The 24,704-nt window shown below is 36.9% G+C and overlaps 1 protein-coding gene across 3 annotated transcripts in view; it reads left to right on the top strand.

Annotated features, from left to right (window-relative positions):
• Nucleotides 1–4,295: 4,295 nt before the first annotated feature.
• Nucleotides 4,296–24,704, top strand: part of LOC142526376 (protein CASP) — a 37,554-nt gene continuing 17,145 nt past the window's right edge. The window contains exons 1-11 of one of the 3 annotated variants that reach the window (XM_075630732.1): nt 4,296–4,481; nt 4,564–4,768; nt 5,424–5,534; nt 5,656–5,834; nt 18,561–18,710; nt 20,346–20,434; nt 20,583–20,692; nt 20,774–20,868; nt 21,750–21,805; nt 22,420–22,585; nt 23,648–23,740. In XM_075630732.1, coding sequence (XP_075486847.1) covers nt 4,672–4,768; nt 5,424–5,534; nt 5,656–5,834; nt 18,561–18,710; nt 20,346–20,434; nt 20,583–20,692; nt 20,774–20,868; nt 21,750–21,805; nt 22,420–22,585; nt 23,648–23,740 — 1,146 coding nt within the window. In that variant the 5' untranslated portion in view covers nt 4,296–4,481; nt 4,564–4,671. The remainder of the gene's footprint in view (nt 4,482–4,563; nt 4,769–5,423; nt 5,535–5,655; nt 5,835–18,560; nt 18,711–20,345; nt 20,435–20,582; nt 20,693–20,773; nt 20,869–21,749; nt 21,806–22,419; nt 22,586–23,647; nt 23,741–24,704) is intronic. The other 2 variants (XM_075630730.1, XM_075630731.1) reach the window with 2 other exon arrangements.

The following is a 24,704-nucleotide window of genomic DNA, read 5'->3' on the forward strand; positions in this document are numbered from 1 at the left end:
CAATAGCTCGTGTTCTAAGAATGTAAACACCGATGAATTAAATGGAGTTTGGTTTTAAATCAAGCGGAAAATACTCAAAGTAATCATTCGTTAAGAAAACAAACCAGTTTAAAGGTTTTATCTTGTGTCAACTGATTAACTAAAATAAGGGGGATCAGTTCTTGCTTGTATCAGTTCAGTTATGATAAAAACTAAACTGATATCAGCTCGAACTAACCAAATCAGTTTAAAAACAAAAGTTAAATAGTTAAATACACAAGATATGTTTATGGATGTTTGGAGACTTTAACTGCTCTTACGTCACCCCTTCTATCACCTTGGGTAGGATCCACTAGAAGACTTTGATTTATACAATACCTTGTACAAACCCACTCAGCTTAGGATTTACGCTACTGCCTAACTGAACTCTTAGTCTAGACGGAAGGCAACAACTTTTCTGCCAATACTTGTTTAACGTCTATGTGCCAAAGACTACAAACACAAGTTTAATGTCTTTGTGCAAGACTCAATGAGCTTATCAATACGCTCTATTCTTTGTGTATATGTGAGTGATGGTGTGTGCGTATATGAGAACTGATCTATTAATACAACACGAAAGTGTTCTCACACACTGAGGGAATTGTGCTTTTAATCTAAGCTGATAACACGTTGAAGTGTTCCCTCAAATCTGGCTGGTTGCTTCTTGTAAGCTAATATGCACACTTTTTTTCCACAGCCTTTCTTCACACACTTATTTGTTGATGGTCTTGATTTTGTATTTATATGTGACCGTACATCAAGACTCATCAAATGTGTTCGTTGTAGTTTGAATCCGTTCTTCGAAATTTGTGTCTTGTCTTTTCTGTCACCCATTCTGGAACGTCTCAACTTTAAGCTCTGCTGCAACGTTCATTATTGTCATTTGATTGGACAATTGATTTCTTTAATGCACACATCTGGATTCCACTTAGATAAGTTTTGCCTTGTTCTGCAAACTTGTTGGCTCCAAACCGATGCTCTGAACTGGTCAGTTGAACTGGTGTGGTGAAATCAGTTGGCTCGTCAGCTGAACTGATTTCACTGATTCAGTTGAACTGGTCAGTTGGGCTCTTCATCGGTTGAACTCTTCATCAATTGGCCAGGCTTCTGAAGGTCTTCTGCTGAAACACTTATTAACTGAACTGGTCTTTGATATTTCAGTTGGACTAATTCAGTTTGGGCAATCAGTTGGCACTTACAGTTTGCGTCTCGATAGCTTCAGTTTTTGCTCGGTAACTGATCAGTTCGAAGCCTAATCAGTTTCAGCTTTCTGCACACTTAGGTAAATTCGTTAGAAACAAAATAACAAGTTTTGTTAACATCAAAATCAAGATTGCGAACATGTAATGTTCCAACAAAGAGACCCTAATGTGAGCTTTGAGAAAACAATATTTACCAAAATGCTAGATTTCTAGGTGAGTACGAACGCCATTGGCAGTGGAAGCAATGCATGAAATTGGAATGAAGAAAAAAGCTTGGACATGACATGCTTCAAATGAAAGAGGGTAAATTAGTCCATTGGTCTTATCGATGAGCTCAAACAAATAAAATAAAATAAAATAAATTGAAGAGGGGATGAGCACACACAAACACCCACACGTGGACTGATGGATAATATAAGTTTGATTTTCGAGATTTATAAGCAATTTTCCCTTGTATAATTAATAATCTTAACATCTGTTTGCTTAAAACACTATTAAAATTAGAAGATAAGGTATGGATTACCGGTGCACACGAGTCGAGTTGAGCTCACGTATCATACTACTCAAGTTCAACTCATTTTAAGTTTTGTAGCTCGATCTTGACTCGAACTCGATCGAATATTTAATTTCAAGTTCGAGATCGACTTGTGAAAATATCGAGTTATTCGAGCTCGTACTCGAAAATATATATATATATATATTTCTCCTTGAAGCGTCCCTCACTCCTACTTTAATTAAATAATACTAGAAAATTTTTTATATATAAGTCACGAAAATAACTCTGAAAATAATTAATTAAAGCTTCAATTTGGGAAAAATGCTAAATGAAAAGTTAATATGATACCATATCCAAATAAATTTCAATGTCTAAAAAAATTACTCGAACGTCCATAAAATCAAGTATTAAAAACTCCTCAAAATAAAAATTTAACTTTCATTAAATCCTTTAAAATAACGCGGAAACAAGAGGTCTTCGAGTGTGTATTGTCCAATCCATTCCAGTCCGTTCAAGAGTCGAAGCCTCCACCCTCATCATTTTCCTCACCTGCAACCATCAAACCTAGTGAGTCTAATGACTCAACACATTCTAACAGTAATAGTAATTAATACATATACAAACACATGCATTTAAAAAGAATACTTTTAATAAAATACCTTCGACTAAAAAAATCGTAAGCACACATATTTTCATAACTCATTTAAAATACTTAACATTATATAGCGTTTCCCCATCATTTATCATAACTCATTTTCGGCGAAAATTGATAATTGAAAGTGACTATCCTTTATATTTATCCTCTGTTCGATTGATCAATCTATAAACTATGGTACCTGGCGGCGGTGCGTCAACAACTCTCGTCACTGGACCGTGGCCTAAAATAAAGTAAGTTCACCGCACTTTTTTGCGACGGATCCCTCACATGTCCTCTGTGTTACAGTCAAATCACATCCTTCAAAATAATTTCTTTTCCTTCCTTTTATATAATAAATATCATTTCCTCGAAAATTCTGAAATAAGCATGCCTCAACATTTTAAAGCATAATTAAAACATTTTCGCATCATAAACTTTTCCCTACGTCAATAATACGTTATAAAATCATAAACTTTACATCCAACTCAAAAATATATTTTTCGGGTTATCGAATTTGCTCGACACGTTGTCAAAAACCTCGAAACTTTAAATTCCTCGATTTTATACTTTTGACCTCTACCCAAGTCCTCTCTAAGCCATACCATAAATTTATTTACAACCTATCATGCGACTAAACTTGCTACAACATCCCACGAATCGACGACGAACAACTCCGCCCAAGCCTCGTTTCGACCCGTACGCGTATATCCTTCTCTCTAACTCTTCCCGACTCGGGCTCGGACACAACCAAGCCTTGAGTACCTTCCTAAGATGCATAACAGCCCCTGGAAGAGCCCCTCAACCTCCTCATCATATGATAGAAGTCCCTAAAATCTAGAAAAAAATGTTACCACAACCCGCGCGCCCCTAGTCTCTTGCGCCGAGCCCATGCGTCCGACGTTGCTCCTCCCGAATCCATCCTTTAGCCACTACCTTAGACACTCCTCTAACCCTAGACCAAGCCCCGATGCAGCCCTTCTCCAGACCCAACCCTTGGCCAAACCGTGAACCGAAGGTCGAACCCCGAAGAGGACAAGTGGCGCATTCCCCTCGGCGACAGAACGCGTGCAGCCATTGTAGCCCGCCTCCCAGCCCTTTGCCTTGACTTCCAGACGACTAAGACCTTGTAAAACCGTACATCTAAAATCTAGGCATCCCTCCCAAGCGTCTCTTATGACAGCAATGTTCCGTTGTATCAATAACCATCCAAAACATACGTTAAAACGTCGATACGATGTATAATGTGTTATAACTTTATAAAAATCGAAACTATAGATGTTATTCATGCACCAAACATTAAACACACATATTATGGTTTGAATGATGTAAAAGGAAGGGTTTAGAACGTGACTTTGCGTTTAAAACACTTGAAATACGAATATCGGTGCTGTGGAGCGCCGGTGACAAACAGATGACGATTTCTTCCCTTTTTTCTTGACAAAACCGACCAGAAAACCTACCTTAAGGTGAAAGGGAGTCGAGTGATCGTTAGTGGAGGGAAGAATGAAGAAGAAAAAAGAGGAATAAAGGAGAGAAAAATCAAAACTTCCCTTGGCAATTGCAAGGAATCGGCCGCTGCTCTTCATGTAACTTGTGTGTGTGCGTGTAGGTATATAATATAGCAAGGGCTAATTACCTTTAAATAAAAATTAATTATTTTAAAATAGCATGTTACAAATAAAATATTCATGAAACCTTTTATAAATATATATTTTAAAAATTAATCAAAATTGAAAAATAAAAAAAATAAAATAAAATTGTGTAGTTATGAATATTTGCATAAAAAATAAATTTTTAAATAAATTTCTTACATTAATTTTTTTAGTATACTATATACTTCCTAGGAAAAATGAATATACAAGTAATATTTTATAAAAAGTAAATTGGGGAATAATGCTCATTTATTTTATAAACAAAAGGAAAAGGAACACTTAAATTTCCTATTACTCGATGAAGTAACTTTGCCTCCGGTTGCTGCTGTAAGCTTTGCCAAAGATCGATTCAGGGACTCGAAGATTTCCGACGACTGGGATTCTGCCGCCGTTGAAAGCTGACGGATTGCGGTGGAAAGGTTGGCCACGAGAATCGACTAAGTATTTGGGAGCCTGGAGGTAATGTGAATCACAAGGTGAGAGACGAATCGCTGACAATTCTGATTTTATAGATTTCAAAATTAATTATGATTTTTATTTGGTTTTTTTTTTTTGTAGTTCTATAGTGGAATTATCGAGAGTATTTGGTATATTTAATCACTGTAATTTGATTGAAGTTTGAGTGTAAATTGATCGAACTTTGAGCGCTTCGGATCGAGATCGGCAATGGAAGGATCGGTCGGAGGGGGAGGTTTGGAGAGGGAAAAATGGACTCCATTGTCTTCCTCGAGCAATGTTTCTGCTGTCGCTACTTTCTGGAAAGGTATTTTTGTGTAGATTGTCTTAGTTCGTGAGTTTTACAATCTACTTGGTTTCTGCATATTTCCAAGTGCGATTTGCTTTAATTTATTTATTTTTTTAAAATTTCTTGATTACCGCGATTCTTTCATGATTAAACTTGGAACTTCGTACAGTAATTTTGGCTCTCTGATATCCAAGATTGACCTCCCATTTCATCCTTTGCTATTTTTTGACGGATTGGTGTTTTTAAGATTATAGGTGCCAAATGTAGTGTTGCAGCTTGAACTAAAATCAAGATGTTCATTAGAACAGTAGAAGTTGCCTTTGAGATGATTTTGAAATGTTCTTTTTTTAATAAGAAACAAAATATAATTTAGATAAACTATGGATGGATATGACAATCTGCATGCCGATATTCTGAGGAATAAGTTGAGAACCCAACTCAGCTAACCTGTTTCAGCGTAATCATATTACACCATTATTGATCTAGACTAATATATGTTGCCACTCAAGTAATAATGAACTTAATGGAGTTTATTACCTGTCAAGATGCATTGCAATTATTCTTCAATAGGAGATGCTGCTTATAACGATACGAAGCATACATGTTTCATTCACCTTGAGAAAGGAAAAAGGTTGATGTTTAAAATGAAATGTGTAAATTTTATTACTTGCAGATTTTGATCTAGAGAAAGAAAGGAGCATCTTGGACGAGCAAGGACTGAGAATTGCAGAAAATCAAGAAAACAGCCAGAAAAATCGCCGAAAGCTTGCAGAAAGCACTAGAGGTATTGATTTATCTGATCAACATTTGTCATCATTCCGCGATACATGATTGTGAAAAGTGAAGCTTCAACATTTCAATAAATCAGTGCCAGCTTATTGTATGTTATTTTTTCATGCTAACAGATTTTAAGAAGGCTTCCAATGAAGAGAAGTTGGAGTTGTTCAAAGCATTACTTAAGGATTATCAAGAAGAGGTTGATAAACTAACAAAGAGAGCGAAATTCGGAGAAAATGCTTTTCTTAACATTTATCAAAAACTTTATGAAGCCCCAGATCCTTATCCACTTCTTACTTCTATTGCGGTCAGTCGCCTTTTCTTAAAGGGTTATTTTTCATATAGTTAGTTATTCATGTGAATGCTATGAGATATTACACTTTTCTCTTTCCTAGAAACAAATATTTTTTTTTATGTTGTGCAGCATTTATAATTGATTTGCCACCTGGTGTAAACAAAGTAATTTATTTTGTTTCATCTTGTGGCAATAATGCCATAACACAGAAAGCGAATATGAGTTAGCACTCTGGTTTTTCAGGTTTACACAGGCCACTTAGGATTTGATTGGTTAGCGTTGACATTTGGTTGTGCACCTGATAGATAGGAATCGCTACCTTAATATTTTTGCCGCTTTATTACTACATTCAACCACTAGCCACTCTACTTCCTCTAGTTACTTCCTATTAGAGAATATAGGAATGGAATAATTAATTTTATTCTAGTGAAAAGAAAGAATACAATTTATAATTATGTAATGATGCAAGAGAACTATTCTAGGAAACTAACAACTGTAGAAGAAATGCTTCTAGGAAACTAAATGAAATAAAAATCAGTTTGTATTGAGAAGATGGCCGGCCTGTGTGTTAAGTCCACAATGGTGTTGTTTGTGTAGAAGGAATGCGGAAAGTCAAGATCATTTACTACTTCATTGTACTTTTGCGTCAAAACTTTGGCGGCAGGCATTGAAAGAGCTGGATTTGGTTTGGGTTTTTCCGGAGAAGGCAAAGGAGATGTTTATTATGGAACCATTTTTTGCAATCTGGAAGAAAACATCTGACGTTCTGGATTATGATTGTTCATTGTATGTTCTGGTCCATTTGGTTGGAAAGGAACATAAGAGTATTTGAAGAGAAGTCGGAGTCAGTCGACGAGGTTTGGGATAAAATAAAATTCAGGGTTGCGAGTTGGTCGGTGATACGGCCGGAATATCGGCATCTTAGTATTGCAGACTTAGCTAGGGACTGGAAACTTGTAATGTCATGATTATGGTGTTGTAGTCTGATTTAATCTACCTTAATTAGAGCGGATTTCTTATCCGCTTATTGTAATCTCTAATTACCAATTAATAAAATATGTTTCCTATGAAAAAAAAGTTTCTAAGCATCATATATTTCCCGGGGGTTCCCTTTAGGTGCCTTAATGTTCTATGAGTAGCATCAACGTGTTCCTATCTCAGTGAGTGCCTGAATTGTCTCACCAAGCTTATTGCAAAAGCTATAGGACTTGTATGTGATAAGTAGTTTGATCTACCTACCAATCTTTTAAAATTATCTTTCGGTCACATCTATAGGTTTTGTGGGATTAAGCTTTATATTAGCTTCAATTGGAGTCTCGGCAGCCTTGCACCTCAGAAGTATTGTCTCTTTGAGTAGATCTAGAATGTACTTTCTTTGGTTTGCAATGATTTCTTCTCGTGATCTTGCAAATTCCATACTGAGAAAGTACTTTAGTAGTTCTAGGCCTTTTGGTCTCAAAGCCTTGTGCCTTTTTTTCTTTAAATGTGCCAAATTTTGAAGCGAATTCCCTGTTAAGATACTATGATCTGCATAGACAATAAAAAATGCAATTTTAGTTTTATTAGACTGTTTATAGAACAATGTATAGTTAACGTGGCTCTGAAAATAACCAGAGCTTTTTACAACTTTTGCAAAGCTTTTGAACCAAGCTCTTCGAGATTGTTTAAGCCATGTAAGGAATATCCGAGATTGCAAACTTTGTTACAGCAAATTACCTCTTCAAATCCTTGTGGGAAGCTCATAAAATCTTCCTCTTCTAAAACTCCATATTGGAAAGTGTGCTTTATGATCATTGGGTAAGTCTACAATTTCCTATGTCCCCCTTTTCGTCAAAGCCTTCATCTTTTCCGTCATTGTTTCTTCTTAAATGTTTCTTGGTACAAACAAATTGGAAATATTGGATATAAAGGCTGCATGTATTTTTGAAAGCTTACCATATGATAGATATTTGGTGATTGGATGATCGGTACAGGAGCGTTTTCGTTTCCTATTAGCTATAGGAATATCAAGATTGTCTAGTGGGTTTTTAGGACTAGATATGATACTAGGCTTGGAAAATTCATCAGGACAGGGAATGCTAGTTGATGAAGAAGTGTCTAGAGTACCTGAATCTTTTCTAGGTTCACTGCCAGGGTGTTAGATTGAGCTTGGGATAAAGGAGTAGTGGGATCTCTACTCTTTTTTGATGATTCTTTCTCCTTGTGTAGACATGAAACTATAGATTTTGTACCTTAGGAACTGTAGATACCACTTCTCTTCATATGATAGAGTTAGCAATGCCAACAAAATGGTATTAGGAATAACAATTTCATTTTCATTATCACGATTCACAAGTTTTTGTAGAGATAAAGTGGTGGGAATAATGTCCCAAAAATTTCTGTCTCTTTCGTTCTTCCCCAGGAGAGAAATTTTGTGATAGTCTGGTTGATGTTCAAGGAAAGTAACATCCGTAGTTATTATATTCTTCCTAGTCTTTGGATTAAAACACTTGTAGCCTTTCTTGTTTGGTGCATAACCATCAATTACTTTTTTCAGCCCTTGGATCTAATTTGAGTATCCTTTACTTGATAAATGGACATAGCATCCAAATAATTTAGGAGGCAGATAAGATATTATACGTGTTTTCGGAAAACATTGCTCAAGTCAATTTAGGGATGTATTATAGTTCAAAACATGAGTAGACATTCTATTTATCAATTATGATGCAGTTAACATAGCTTCTCCCCATAGGTCTAGGAACATGCACGGAAAACATAACTGCACGAACAACTTCAAGTCGATGTTTATTTTTACGTTCGGCAATACCTTTTTGCTGATGTATATTAACACAAGTAGATGAATAATGAATGTCATTTTCTTTCAAAAAGTTCCCAAGACTTCTTTAAAGTACTTTATTCTGTGATCGATATGAAGAATTCCAATTTTTCTTTGAAACCGATCTTCGATCAAAGTAAAACTTTTAATTAAAATTCCATCTTCAAACTTTTTGCTAATTAAATTAAATAAATCCATTTAGACGGATATGATTATCAATAAAAGTCACCAACCATCTCTTACCGGACAAAGTATTGATTTTTGAGGGACCCCAAACATCACAAAAAAAGGTCTTGAAGCTGATAAGGTCTTGAGGGATAAACAGTTATGTGACTTTTTGATAAATGGAGTTTTCACAACAAAACTTGGAAGAATCCATTGCTAAAGCATAATCTGATCCTTAACAAAGATCAAACTAGTACTACTAAGACCTTTGATGTCTTTAATTTTAGATTCTGAATCTTCCGAATAGTAAAGGCCATCTATCCGTTTAGCACTCGCAATCGTCTTCCCTGAGCTCTGTTCCTGGAAAATACAGTGAGATTCAAAGAAGATGGCGGCATGGCGCTACATTTATAACCTTTAGATAATTTCCTAACTGATAGAAGGTTACAAGCAAGTTTAGGGATATGAAGAATATATTTAAGAGAGAAAGTGTTAGATAAATTAACCGAACCTTTACCGGCCACGGATAATATGGACGCCTGCTATACGGTTTTTTTCATAACCATAGCAAGGGGTGTAAGTACTAAATAAAAGTGGAAAACTTGTTATATGATTGGGAGCGCCTGAATCGATAACCCAAGGGGTCAAAAAATGACATGTAAGGGTTGTTTAATCCTACCTGTTTGCGCAAGGGAAGTATTAGGAGTACCCAAAAGTCCTGAGTTGGATTTTAGTAGCTTTAGAAGTGATTCACCTGCTCTTTGTTAAAGGGAACAGTTTCAGCTTCATGGGCAACAGCAGGTGGACGATTAAATCTGCCCTCACATGATCCTTTCCAGTTTTCTGGGTTACCATGAATCTTCCAGCAGTTCTTCACTGTATGTTGTGGTTTATTTAAACCCTCACATCACACACAAGTTTTTCTCTCAGCCCTTTTGGAAGAGTTTTGATCAGTTTTGCTTCCAGCAGCAAGGGCAGAGTTTTCAATCATGCAGCTGGAAGTTTTCTTGCCAAGCCTTACAAGGCGACGACTTTCCTCAGAAAATTCTTCTCCAATGGAAGGGGAAGGGGCTGCCTTCCTGTTATTCTTCCTCTAACAGTCTAACCTCATCAAACTCAACATTAAGGTCAATATGGAATTTAAAAATTCGATTGGCTTCCACCACCTTTTTATAATGTTTACAATTCTACAATGAGTTCCTCGCATAATCATTTAATAAATCCAAAATTAAAGTACTTAGTAAAGCTATCCTCACTTGGCGGATTTCTCCAAGTTTCAACGTCAATTCATATACTTGATATTGATTATGCAAGTCAGAATACATTTGATTAACATTCACCAAAGCTCCTTAGCCCTGTGGTACCACATGTAATTGGAGCTTATATCTTCCTTCATAGAATTCACCAACCAAGTCATTACCATAGAATTTTTGGCATCCCATGTCGGGTAGGTTGGATCCCCGATCCTGGGCTCCTGTTTTTCACCTGTCAAATAACCGATTTTCCCCTTCCACGAATATACATTCGCTCATATTAGAACCAACATAGAACCAAAGATCAGCATCTGTCCAACATGTCTGAAGCTGTTTCTGAGCAATACATGAATCTGCTAAAGGCCACTACAACCCAGCCACCCACATTGGAATCTCACTCCATTCATATTACCACCAAAAAATCAAATGGAGAAAATTTGGCTGTAACTATGGTTTGAGCGCACGTGGCTGTAATAAGGGTTGGGTTACGGGCCGCACGGTCGTATTAAGGTTTGGAAGGCTAGGGCTTTTGCTCTAAGAGGATCAGCGTGTCGGTGATGCCATATTAGAGAATATAGGAATGGAAGAGTTAATATTATTCTATCGAAGAGGATCAGCATGTCGGTGATGCCATATTAGAGAATATAGGAATGGAAGAGTTAATATTATTCTATCGAAAAGTAAGAGTACAATGTAAATTATATAATGATACAAGATAACTATTCTAGGAAACTACAAACTGACAAGAAATGATTCTAGGAAACTAAATCGGTCAAAAATCGAATTCTACTGATACACAATCCTGTAAACTATTCTGAATGTTGAGAGAAATAGAACAACTTAGATTTGAGAATAAAGAACACATATTTTCTCTACGTTTTCCATAAAAATTGGTACAACTGCTGCGTAAATTTATAAAATAGACATCCTATTAAATTAAAGAAGTAATCCTAATTTCTTGACTGAAGGAATAGAATATTATTGTTTCCATATACTAAAAACATTCCTATTTCTTCTTCACTGAATATAATATCGTATGTTCCAAGTTCCAACCACAAACCTTTTCTATTTGAAACTACTTGTTCCACCTTAGAATGCATGCGTGAGTTTGTGTATGTGTGTGTGTATATGTATATATGTACAAAAAATAAAGAAAATTGTGTCTGTTTCTTGAATTAAACTTACTTTTAATACCAATTGTTTAGCATGTGGCTCATGTATGCCAAGTAAGGATTAGAAGGTACAAGCGAGCTCTTTCTTTGATTAGAAATATCTTCCTCCATGCAGTGCTCTGACAATGCCCTAGTCGAAAGTTAAATCGAAAGAATGCTGATATTTTTTATGGCAAACCAACGTACTAATAAGATTACATCTCGGTTTTCCCTCTTCTGTCAGTACCTTTTACTAGTTTAGTACTCGAGATATGCGTTGTCCTGACCCCATATTGTTGTATTTCAGAAACTCCATTCAAATTCAACATTTTTTATTCACGTAAGTTCACAACCAAATACATCTTAAAGTAAATGAAGCAAGACATTAATGAGATCAAATGGGAGCAATAAGTTGATGAAACGGTTAAGAGTGAAAGGGGATGTCACAAAAACATGAGAGAGGGAGGGTATCATGGATCCAAACCAGCCCAGTACGCAAACGGATCAAGATGCAAAGCCCTGGTACATAATTTAACAACAATTCAGCCATGGAAGATTCTAGAATAAAGAGTAGGGAAATCTGCAAAGACTGATACAATCTTAAGTTACTTTCCATTTCTGCCATAAATGGCATAATTTCAGGATGTAAGAATGCATTAAGCCACGCCTTTCATAAATAAGCGATGACTCTATTTTTGCATTTGAACTACTCAACTAATGAATAAAAGGAAAAAGGATATCTTGAATTCCAAATAGCTCAACGATCGATCTATCCATTGTCCTATAACTAGATCCCCTCATAACAAGTTGGTATTAGAGACATGCGCTATGGGCGATTTACAGGCACTCCAATAGCAACTGATGAGCCTTGCCGATCTGTTCAATGCCAATATCGAAGAACAAGATCGTCGACAACCGAATCTGGAACGACGACTTGAAGAATTGGCCGCCTCCCAAGCATCTATTAGCCGCAGAACAACAAGGAAAATAATGGATAATTGGGTCATATTCCCATGAATCCTGCACATCTGAGTACAATGGAGGAACGCGTCCATTCGTGCCCAAATATTTCAAGATAGATTTTCCCCGATTTGATGGCTTATCTTATCCTCTCAGTTGGATTAGCCGATGTGAGCATTTCTTCTGCCATCAACATACATCGGAGGAAGTCTTCAAAGAATACTGTCACCTGAGATTTGGGCCTCCGATACGCTCAAACAAACTGGGTGAATTATCCAAATTATGCCTGAACCTCTTGGTCTTGGAATACATACGACGATTTGAACAATTATCTGCCCGAGCCTCTTCTCTCAACAGCAAGCAAGAGGCGGAAATTTTCATTAACGGGCTACAAGAGCACATTTCAACTGAGGTGGAAATTCATCTGCCCAAAGATTTGTCAACAGCAATGGGACTGACCCGATTATTTGATAGGCGCCCAGGAGCAAGGCGATCTGAAATTACACTTTCCACTAAGCGACCCAACTCCACAACTCCCGCATCGTTCATTAAGCAATTGAGCAGACTGCAGATCCGAGATGGAGGAGCGACATACCAGAGAGTTGTGTTTTAATTGTAACGAACTCTTCGTCCCAGGGCATCGATGCAAGAGGTTATTCCGTCAGGAAGTGATCGAGGCCAACACTACTTATGATGAGGGCGAACCAGAAGAATCAAACACGCTGGGCATCTCTATGAATGCGATTTATGGAGTTCCAAACCATGCAAGTACCTATTCAGTTGGAAGAACACCTATTCCTCGTCGACTTCTTTGTCCTGACATGGGGAGAATTTGATGCTGTCATGGGTGTAAGAGGTTATTTCGTCTGGAAGTGATCGAGGCCAACACTACTTATGATGAGGGCGAACCAGAAGAATCAAACACGCTGGGCATCTCTATTAATGCGATTTATGGAGTTCCAAACCGTGCAAGTACCTATTCAGTTGGAAGAACACCTATTCCTCGTCGACTTCTTTGTCCTAAAACGGGGAGAATTTGATGCCGTCATGGGTGTCAATTGGTTTCGAACTCTCGGAAGTATCACATGGGACTTCGATAGAACGAAGATGGAATTCCTTTGGGAGGGAGAACATGTTGCATGGAAAGGAGAACCCACTCTTACATCCACAACCTGAAACCTTGCAACCAAACTCTCGGAGGGTATATCTCATTCCCAATTACAATATATTTTAGAGGAATATAACATCTTTTTTGAGGAATCACGAGGACTACCTTCACCTCGAGGATTCAGCCACAAAATTATACTCGTGAAAATGACAGATCCTATCGGTATCCCCATGCACAAAAGGATGAAATAGACAAACAATGTGCCGACATGCTGGAAAAGTGAATAATTCGATCCAGTTCATCTCATTTTTCTTCGCTGATTCTGTTAGTTTAGAAATCCTATGAATCACAGTGTTTCTGCGTTGATTAACAATCTTTGAATGCAAAGGAAGTGAAAGAAAAATTTCCCATTTTAGTTATGGATGAATTATTAGAATAACTTCATGACACCGAGTACTTTACCAAGCTGGACCTCCGTTCCGGATTCCACCTTCAGGAAGCGTTTACCATTCTTTTTTTTTCGATGGGAAACTAAACTTATTATAATAATATAAGTGTTACAATAGAAGCGGATGAGTAATCCGCAAAAAGAGTGACAGTGTAAATCGAGAAAACACTACCATACTATCATCATGACCATATAAATTTTTAATCCCTAACTAAGTCTGAAATAAATAAGTGATTAAACTCTGTCAGCTTAGTCGTCTAATTCGCAACTCTGAATTTGATCTTCTACCAGGCGACATCCATGGACTCCGACAAATCTGCGAATATTCTGTTGTTCCTCTCCAGCTATGTTGCCCAAAAAATGCAATGAAATTACCAGATACCAGAAGCTCGTAAATCTTTTCCAAGTGGGAAGGCAAGGCTCCATAATGAACATGTCTTGTGCCTACACTTATTCTTGAACAAATCCAAGTGCTCGTTTCTCAAAAACAAGTTTCTTATTTGGGGCATGTGGTTTCCAAAGTCGGGGTGAGCGTGGATAAATGAAAAATATCAGCCATTATCCATTGGCCTCAACCCATGACTGTTCGAGCACTTAGAGGCTTTCTTGGGTTAGCGGGCTACTATCGAAAGTTGGTACAAAATTATGGAATTATTGCTGCCCATTAACCAACATGCTGAAGAAACATGACTTCTCATGGTCCGGAGGCAGCTTACGTGCCTTTGACACTCTGAAGAAGGCACTAGCATCAACCCCTGTGTTGGCCCTTCCCGACTTCACTGTCACTTTTATAGTAGAGTATGATGCATCATAATCTGGGCTTGGAGCCGTCCTACAACAGCAAGGCCAGCCCATCGCATTTTTCAGTAGCACCCTTGCCCAACGTCACAACAAACTACCAGTATATGAAAAGGAGTTGACTGGACTCACCAAGGCGGTACGACATTGGCGGTCTTATTTTTGGGGAAGCTCTTTTATTGTCCGCACATATCATTATATCCTCAAATTCTTGTTGGAGCAACACATCTCAACTTCACCACAACATTGGATAAGTAAATTAATGGGGTATGATTTTACGGTAGAGTATCGTGCAGACCAATCCAATATAGTAGCTGATGATCTCTCGCATCCAAATGACGATGAAGGTTGCTTGATGGCCATTTCAAAACCTCATTGGGACTTTGTGGCAGCAGTTCGAGAAACAGAGTCCACCAATCTTGAAGTACAGCACATAGTCCAGGAACTTATGCATGGTGATGTGCTAGGACCATGGGAATTCCAGGATGACATCTTAAGGTTCAAGTCCAAGATTTACCTTCTCCTTCACACAAATTTAACAACACCTATTGTGGCCATGGTAAATGAGTTGCCATGAGAGGCCGTGATTTCTATTGGCCAGGCATGAAGCGACAGGTTCAGGATTTCGTCTCTAATTGTTCTAATTGCCAGCATAACAAAACTTAAGTTGTGAAGCCTGTAGGACTCCTACAGCCCTTGCCAACTCCTCATTACATTTGGGCAGATATCTCGATGGATTTCATAGAAGGACTACCACGCTTGCAAGAGAAGAATGCCATTTTGGTGGTCGTTGATCGTTTTTCAAAATATGCTCACTTTTTAGGACTCACCATCCTTATACAGCATTTTTAGTGGCCAAAATCTTTTTTGACAACATTTTTAAACTCCACGGATTATCGGAGACAATCGTTAGTGATATGGATGCAACTTTCACAAGTGCTTTTTGGCAGGAACTCTTCAAGTTGAGTGGAACAAAATTGTGCTTCAGCTCAGTCTATCACCCTCAATCCAATGGTCAAATTGAGGTGGTAAATCACATTGGAAATGTAACCTGCGCTGCTTTACATGGGATCATCCACATAAATGATTTGAGTGGTTGTCACGGTCTGAATTCTGCTATAACACTAGTTTTCACACTACTCTCAGGGCGACCCTTTTCGAAGTAGTTTATGATCGCAAACTTCTAGTCTCTTGTCCTACATCCCAGGCCAAGCACACACTGCAGAGGCCGATCATGCGTTGCAACAAACTGACCAGCTTCTACACCAACTCCGTGATCGCCTTTTACAAGCACACAATGTCATGAAACTGAATTTTGATGCCAAACATCAAGATGTCACCTTTGAGATAGGGGACTATATACTACGAAAGCTTCCAACATATCGCCAGCAGAGCACCGCACCTCGTAGCAATACCAAACTATTTCCTCGCTACTTTGGGCCGTTTAAAGTATTAGAAAAGGTGGAACAAGTAGCATACCAACTACAGCTACTTGCAGATTCCAAAATCCACCCAATTTTTTACGTCTCCAAGTTATAGAAATTCAAGAGTGAACCATTCTCCAACCCAGTCTTACTACCAGCCCCAACAACCGAGTCACAACTTTCACTGAGGACCTTCTTGGACGCACGTACACAGCAAGGTAGAACTGAAAATTTAGTCCACTAAATTGGCCACCCCTTTGTGGAAGTTTCATAGGAAGATAAAGAGACGTTCACTGTGCAGTTTCCCTCCTTCATGCTTGAAGTCAACCACGATCCCCAGAAGGGGACAAATGTCATGGATCCAAACACATCAAACTAGCCTAGTACGCAAACGGATCAAGATGCAAAGCCCAATGACATAATTTACCAACCATTCAGCCATGGAAGATTCAAGAATATACCGTAGGGATATCTACAAAGATTTATATGATCTTTAGTTATTTCCATTTTTGCCTTAAATGCCATAATTTCAGGATGTAAGAATGCATTAAGCCACACCCTTCTTAAATAAGCGATGATTTTTTTTGTGTTTAAACTACTCTACTAATGAATAAAATAATATCTTGAATTCCAAATAATTATTGTACTATAGAGATCGTGGGGTCCTTCGTGCTTGAGGTCAACCAGGATCTCCAGAAGGGGATAAATGTCATGGATCCCAAACACATTAAACTAGACCAGTATGCAAACAGATCAAGATGCAAAGCTCAATGACATAATTTACTAACCATTCAGCCATGGAAGATTCAAGAATAAACAGTAGGGATATCCACAAGGATTGGAACGATTTTTAATTACTTTCCATTTTTGCCATAAATGACATAATTTCAGGATGTAAGAATGCATTAAGCCACACCATTCTTAAATAAGCGATGACTTTTTTTTTTTCGTATTTAAACTACTCTAATGAATAAAATGATATTTTGAATTCCAAATAATTACTGTATTAGATTTTGGGAAGATAGGTGATGGGGGGATTCTTCTTTCAAAGAACTTTTTACAGCACTATTTCGGTTATCAGCAGTTCATAATATGCCTATTTTTCACTTTGTCCATTTTGATAATGCCACTTCCACTCAATCATGGGATTTTCATTTTAGAAGGGCGGTCAGAGATGAAGAGATTTTTCATTTGTCCGAGTTATTAGGTGTGTTAGAAACAACTAGGTTGATTGAATGGGTAGATGATTTTCGTGTGTGGAGAGGGGATTCTTCTGGTATTTTTTCGGTCAAATATTTCTTCGAGTCTTTTTTTCCTCATATTCGTTTTCCCGTTTTTCCTCTTTTCAATCAAATCTGGAAGGTTTTGGTTCCAAAAAAAATTCAGGTATTTTCGTGGACAGTGACTAAGGGTAAGCTATCGACCTCGGAGATGATGCAAAAAAGGTGGCCCTCAATTGCTATTTGCCCAAATTGGTGTGTGTTGTGTAGAAAAGAATCGGAAACTCAGGATCATATGCTCATACATTGTCCATTCACGACCGGAATGTGGGCTACAGCTTTGCAAGAGCTTGGATTGGTTTGGGTGATGCCGAAGTCAACAGAGGATTTATTTTCTATGGATTTAGGACAGCTAACTGGCAAGAGGGGAAGAATTTTTTGGCAAGTCGTGGTTCATTGCATATGCTGGATAGTATGGCTGGAAAGAAATAGGAGAATTTTTGATGACAAGGAAAAAACTAGAGAACATTGTTGGGAAAAAATGAAGATCACAGTTGCTATGTGGATCGGCACTCATGATGACTTCAAGAATGTTTCGATATTAGATATGTTGCGAGATTGAGCTTATGTGTATCATTGAAAAACCCTTGGTGTTATGTACTTCATGATGTAGTGGACCACTAGTCCACTGATGTAATTTGCCCTTATCATATCATTAATAAAATAACGTTTCTTATAAAAAAAAAATTACTGTACTAAAGAGATCGAGGGTTCTATCAAGGAACAATCCCTTAAAGATTATTCAAAGATAGGTCAAAGTGACAGAAAAATTCTCAAACCTATCTCGGTGCTCCACAATTTATCTATCCATCGTCCTATAACTATATCTATCTCACAAGCTCATAACAGAGGGAGGGGAAGTAAGGATTTCTAAAATAGTAGTGCCATAACAATGCATTTTTTGTTCTGTTATAAAGTGTTGCTAAGCAAAAACATTGTGAATGTGAATATATTCAGACAATGTTGCGTTCATATTTTTTCTATTGTTTTATTTGACTTCTAGTTTATGCAAAAAACAGCCACAATTGCTTGGAATTATCATCTCTTGTTTCTCTATTTTGTTGTAGTCACACTTAATTTCTTTCTAAGATGAAATGTATGTCAGTGTATGAATTCACCAAGTGTTATCAAAGAGATACATGATTCTAACAGTGTCTATTTACCGATGATGATTTTTGGATAATCTCACTGCAATTCCTTGTTTATATAAATTTAATAATACTGATTGCTCACGACAATTTAACCTTTCTCAGTGTTGCTCACTTGGGCGAAGGAAGGTTATCAACATTTTGTGCATGGTTTTGTTATAGTTCATCTCTTTCCTTTAATTGAGCAGGAGAAGGATGCCATAATGTCTGAAGTGGAGTCAGCAAACAAAAAGATGAAAGTTGAGCTTGAGGAATTCCGCACCGAGGCAGCTCATCTGAAAAATCAACAAGCTACAATAAGAAAACTCGAAGAGCGCACCCGCCAATTAGAACAACAGGTGATCAGTATATGTTGTATGACTTTTGCTGGTATCAGTTGCTATTTTAATGTCATGCATGAGCGTGACATGAGACATAGAAAATGGACTCACCGATAATGATTATGTTCAATGTACGTCCTTCCTTACGGGATAGGCTTTGGTTTGTTGGGTAAGAACTGAGTGGAAAACATTTTTTGTGCTTGCTTTTCCATAGAAATCTCAAACCGGTCTTTGGTAACTCTGGTCCGACAAGTATACTAATATATGACCTCTTGGGTGGGGCCAAATTGAGGTAAAAAAGCCTTAAAACTGACTGGACTGAGATACGTCAGCAATATTATGGAATAAAACAAATGTTGTGATAGTTTGAGAAATGTTAAACTGTGGGGCATGGATAATTTATTTATTTATTCATTCATTTAATTTATTTACGTGTTTCCTCCCCACAATTAATGAGATAATTTCAAACTTATGGGCTGCTTTTGCAGTCTTCTCCTGTTTTGGCCTAATGCATGGCAAACTCTGCTTGTTTATGTAGCATTTATCTTGTACTATTGACATGCTTAAGCATTGGATGTTTGTCCGACATCATGCAATTAGCTATTGAATGCAGACAATGTAAATTGTCATGTTTATGCAGTGTTTTAAATGGCGGTCGAGGCGGCCACCTAGGCAGGCGGCCCTCGACCGCACCGCCTATGCATGAGGCGGGTGTTTTAGGTGGCCCAAGCTATACGGTCTTGGGAAGGCGGGTCGAGGCAGCGAGCAGGCGGGCGAGGCGGCAGTCAAAATTTTTAAGTTGTAGTCTACAATTTTAAAAACCTAGTCAACTATTTTAAAAACTTAGTCAACAATTTTAAAAACCTAGTCAAAGTCAACTAATTTAAATATCAAAACCCTAGCATACCTCACTTTCTTTATTTTATTGTTGGTTTTCACTCTCAAGTCTCAACCACCACACACTGCCCGCTGCCCCTAGCCGCCGCCGCCAGCAGTCAGAATATTTAGGTTAGGCATTGCATATTTATCATTTATCATATTTTTTTCAATAATATTTAAGGTTTTGTGATTTCAAAAATCAAATTTTTTTCCTATTTATTAATTTATTATTTTATTATTGATTTATTGTTGAAGATTAATGACAGAAAAAGATAAATAACCGGAGTTGGATACATCGGAGGAGGAGAATGAAGATGTTGATTTTGAGTCCGATGATGAGAGGATCATGGATGTAGTAAATGGTGCATATGTAGATGATTTGGAAGATTAGTTATGTTTAGTCTACTACTTGTTCTAATGATGAATAATTGATTGAAACTTTGAAATTTAAACTTAATTTTTTGGTAAAAGTAATTATATTAATTTGTTAGCATAATAGCATTAATATGATGATGAATCTTTATTAGTTGCACATTATCTAAATGATATTATATTGTATGAAGCTTCTTTGTGCTTAAACATTATTTAATTGCACATTTTATATTAAAAATGATGACTATTTGTGATTATATTGCATGATTATCTATAAAAAATTACTTAAAAAAATTCAACCGCCTAGGCGGCCGATGACCGTCTCGCCACCGCCTCCCGCCATTTACGACCTTGTGTTTATGCGAATGCTGCTTTGACTAACACTGCATGATATTGTTTTAGATGGAGGAAAAAGTGAAAGAAATTATAGAGATTAAGCAGCGGAACTTGGCGGAAGAAAATCAAAAAACCATGGAGGTCCTTAAAGAAAGGTGATGTATTCACTGGTGACAATAAGGACATAATGTTACCAATAATTTCTATTAACAAGGTGTTAGTTCTTTGAGGGAAAGAAAATTGAAGACTTCATTTTATGGTCTAATCATGAAAATGACATTGCACGCCCTTATATTTGTGCAGGGAGCGAATGTTACAAGATCAATTACGCCAAGCTCAGGAAAGTGTTTCTACGATGCGAAAACTGCATGAATTTGCTCAGAGTCAGTTATTTGAGCTTCGTGCCCAATCAGGTCCATCCCCTTTACATGTTAGCCGATCGTAAATTTGTTATGATTCTTTTTATAAATGTTACTTGTGTAATGCTATCTCAGAGGAGGAGAAAGCAGGAAAGCAATCAGAAGTAAATCTTTTAATGGATGAAATAGAGCATGCTCAAACTCGTCTTCTAAGTCTTGAAAGGGAGAAGGTGCGATGGCATGTCCTGCTTAATGCCTCGTACTTATTTGCTACGACTGTTGCTTATTTTTGCTTGAACTTTATTTAATGTCATTTTTCTGGCACATTGACAAGAGAAAATAGAGAATTTCTCAGGATATGTTTCTAGTTGTTTAAACCAGTGGTTAGTGAAGCTTATAAGCATTTGGGCAGTTTCAATAGAAATCACATTTTTCCGTAGTTGGTTGATAAAAATAGAAACCTCTAGGCTTGGGCTACATTTCTATATTTTATCATTTAATGTATTCTATTCTGTTTTTTCAAAAAAGAAAATTTACTTAAGCAGTTTAATTGTATAAATTTTGTTTGGTAATTGGTGATTGATCTTTTAATATTTTATTGGTTATTTATTCAGTTGAGGATACATCAAAAGTACTTATAATACTGGGAGATGTAAAAGTGGGTGGTACTGTTGTTTTTCTTCTTCAAAACAGGAAAATGATTTTAAAATAGATAAACAAACAAAACCTCGGAGTTTCTGTGTTTTTACTTTGGAGATTGTCTTTGATTAGAGTCATGTAAGAGAAATGCTGCTAGCCAGTCTCATAGCTTGGTCGAGTTTATTTTAACCAGTTATATATTCAGGGGTTAATTATATTTCAGTGAGACTTCTCCCTGTTTTTTTGCATCATGACTACCTTCTACCTCCAAATTTCACTCTCCTGTTTTTTGTATATTTTCATGATGATGATTTATACAAGCTCGCATTGTTGAATTAGATACAAGCTAAATTTTCTCTCATGTGTGATATTTTCCGCTTTCTGCTTCAACTTTTCATAAAAGCTTGATTTGAATTCTTCACGTTAAATGTAATGTCATCAGTTGATAATTGTGTTGGCATTTTCTGACCAGGGTCTCTTACAGTCGCAGTTACACACAGCTAACCAAGAGAGTGGACAAGAAAAAAGGTATAGAGCAGCAAATAGAGTATTAGCATTGAATCCTTTTTCTTTCTTTTCTTTCTCCATAACTGCTAATCTGCATTCTGCAAATATATTGTGTCTTAAGTACCTGTTTTTGCTGGTGGAACAGTTCATTAAGCTGGCAATTGGTATACTGATTACTGCTGCATATAAATGTACATAGATTGTACTTGAACTCAACCGTCGAGTAAAATTTTAAACATATGTAATGTTTTATTTCAAAAAATATGTTTGATTAGGTTAAGTTGGCGCATGCTAGTTATAATCAATTTTGACAACTAAACTGGCAGATATGATAACTTGTATGTTCACATCTTTTCTAGAACATCTAAATTCCTTTGAGTTCTCTGGAAAATATTAACCCACACCAGAAACTTGAGAAGGGATACGGCAGAAGGTGAAGTCATAGTATTATGTTGAATGACCAAGGGAAAAAGCGTATATGGTTAGATATAATCTAAAATAATGCTAAAAGGAAACATATGAATCAATATGGAGTAAGGGCTCTGTACTAAATGTCTGTTTCTCTTCTGATTAAGATACAAAGCTGCTGATTTTTACTTGTGTTTGATTTATAGTTTTTCTTCTTATTTCTGCAGTGATAAGTTGGATACAAATGCTATGTTTGAGAATTCTCTAAGTGTGAAGGAAAAGATCATTTCTGACTTGAATATGGAACTTCACAATCTAGAGACCACACTATCGAATGAGCGTGATTTTCATTTGAATGAGCTTAAGAAGTTGAAGGCTTTGATCAATGAAAAGGTAATTATTCTTATTTATTCAATGAAGTTCTTATTGCGAGTGTCCTAGGCAGTGCTATCCATGATATATACCATGTAGAATCTCTTCATAGAGAGATAATGGCTTACGGTTTATATTTCTGAACCCAGGAAACCATAGAAGTCCTTCAACAGACCAAACCTAAAATCCAAAAGTTTTTGGTTTCTTGTTTTCCTCGGAACTTTTTAAATGACATTTTATTCAGAGACAAATGAAGATTGTGAAGTTCCTTTAAGGTCATTTGAACTATTTTTTATTCAGTCAGTCAAGATTTGTAAATTGCAATTTGAATACCTGTTACAATAAGTTAAAATTGCCTGAAAGCTTCTATAGGCGGTCTGAGACCATCCGGCGGGCGAGCATGCGGAGAAAGCGATGGAGGCGGTCAACGATTTTAAATCCTAGTCAACTGTCAATATCAAATAATTTTAAAAATCGAAGTCAATCAATTTTAAAAACTCTAGATATAATAAAAAGACGGCTCACTTTCTTTTTTATTTATTTTTTGTGTCACCTGCCTCAAACTGCCTCCAGGCGCCGCCTCCATCAGCCACCACCTTAATTATTTTGTTAGTTTACATTTATATATTTATTTGCACTTTATTTAGATTGTATTATATTGTGTGAAATTTTTTTTATGCATAAAAATTATTTAGTTATATATGTGACAACAAAAATGATGATTATTTATAATCACATTGCATGATTATATATAATTACCTATAAAAAATTGCTAAAAAAATTCAACCGTCTACCTAGGCGACTGAGGCGGTAGGCGGTCACTGGCCGCCCCCCCATTTACAACATTTTTATTTTTCTATATGTTTGTTCCACTTCAATTTTTCACAATCTCGACCACACTGCTATTAGCTATCGAATTTTCATCTTTCCTTTCTTAAAGCCTAATATCTCCATTTAAATATTTGTTATTCTCTACTTTAACTTTGTATCTGGTATAATTTTCCTTCTATTACTAGTACTTAGCTTGATTGTTAATTTGTTGCAGCTTTATTTTCATCTTACTTTTGGCTTGTAAACTCCTAGGATCTTGAGTTAGAGGAGATGAAGAAAGAGATCCAAGCAAGGCCAACAGAAAAATTAGTCAATGATTTGCGGAAGAAAGTAAAGATTTTACAGGTGATGCACATTTTTCGTATTTGGGCCGAGTGAAGTGAGAGTACATATATGCAGGCTTGAGAACATAATTGGTTGAGGCAAGTATTTTATCTTATTGTGCACTTGGAAATCTAAAAACTCAAATTTTATACAAGATCCTAAATACAAACTTTCAGAATTTTATGGACGTTTTTCAGATGAAATGATACTGGTTCTATAGGATGTGTTACGAACCCAAAGAATCGATAGTAACAATTTATACAAGATGTAGAACGAAACAAGAAGATTTTTTATTCAAAATAACATTAAGGGTTCCTTACTAAAGTAATGACCAAACCTTTAAAAGGAAATGGCCTCAACTTGCAAAGCTAGACGCCACTCTTAACAAAAAATTTCTACTCTACTTAAACTACTAGCTACCCCCGTTTTACATGCCTACACGAATCCTTCTAGAAACCTAGATTGGTCAAGCCCAGAGTCACCCCTAAGTCCAAACCATAACAATACTTCCCTTTCAAAACTAGCCTTGTCCTCAGGGCTAGGAAGTTGGAAATTAACTCCTGATTTGCTCCTTCCCTAGCGCCTGTTGCTCTTACTCAATGTCAGTTGGCACCTCTTCATCTTCCTCCAAAATTGTAATATGTAAAGATTTAGCGGGACATTAATGTTAGGGCTGCTATCCCCTCCACAGGCCGTACTTCCTCCCCCTCCCTGAGAAGTGTTGGGCGCTGCTATCGTTCCTATTTCCCTTCATCGCGTTGTCATCCATGTGCGTTGTGGGCTGCTTTGCTGCGTGAATGGTAGGTGCTTGATTTGGGTGCCCAATTCAACTTTATAAGCACGATTTAGGCCAAAATTCCAGCCCATACACTGCCCACTAATTCCTTTTCCATTAGGGCCCTATTCTTCCCCTAAATCTTCTTCTTCTATTAGACAGGCCAACTCTAGATCCCTAATAATTGGGGCATGCCTATGTGTCCTAACT

Source organism: Primulina tabacum, chromosome 15, assembly GCF_025594145.1.
Source record: "Primulina tabacum isolate GXHZ01 chromosome 15, ASM2559414v2, whole genome shotgun sequence".
In the NCBI taxonomy this organism is placed as follows: Eukaryota; Viridiplantae; Streptophyta; class Magnoliopsida; order Lamiales; family Gesneriaceae; genus Primulina; species Primulina tabacum.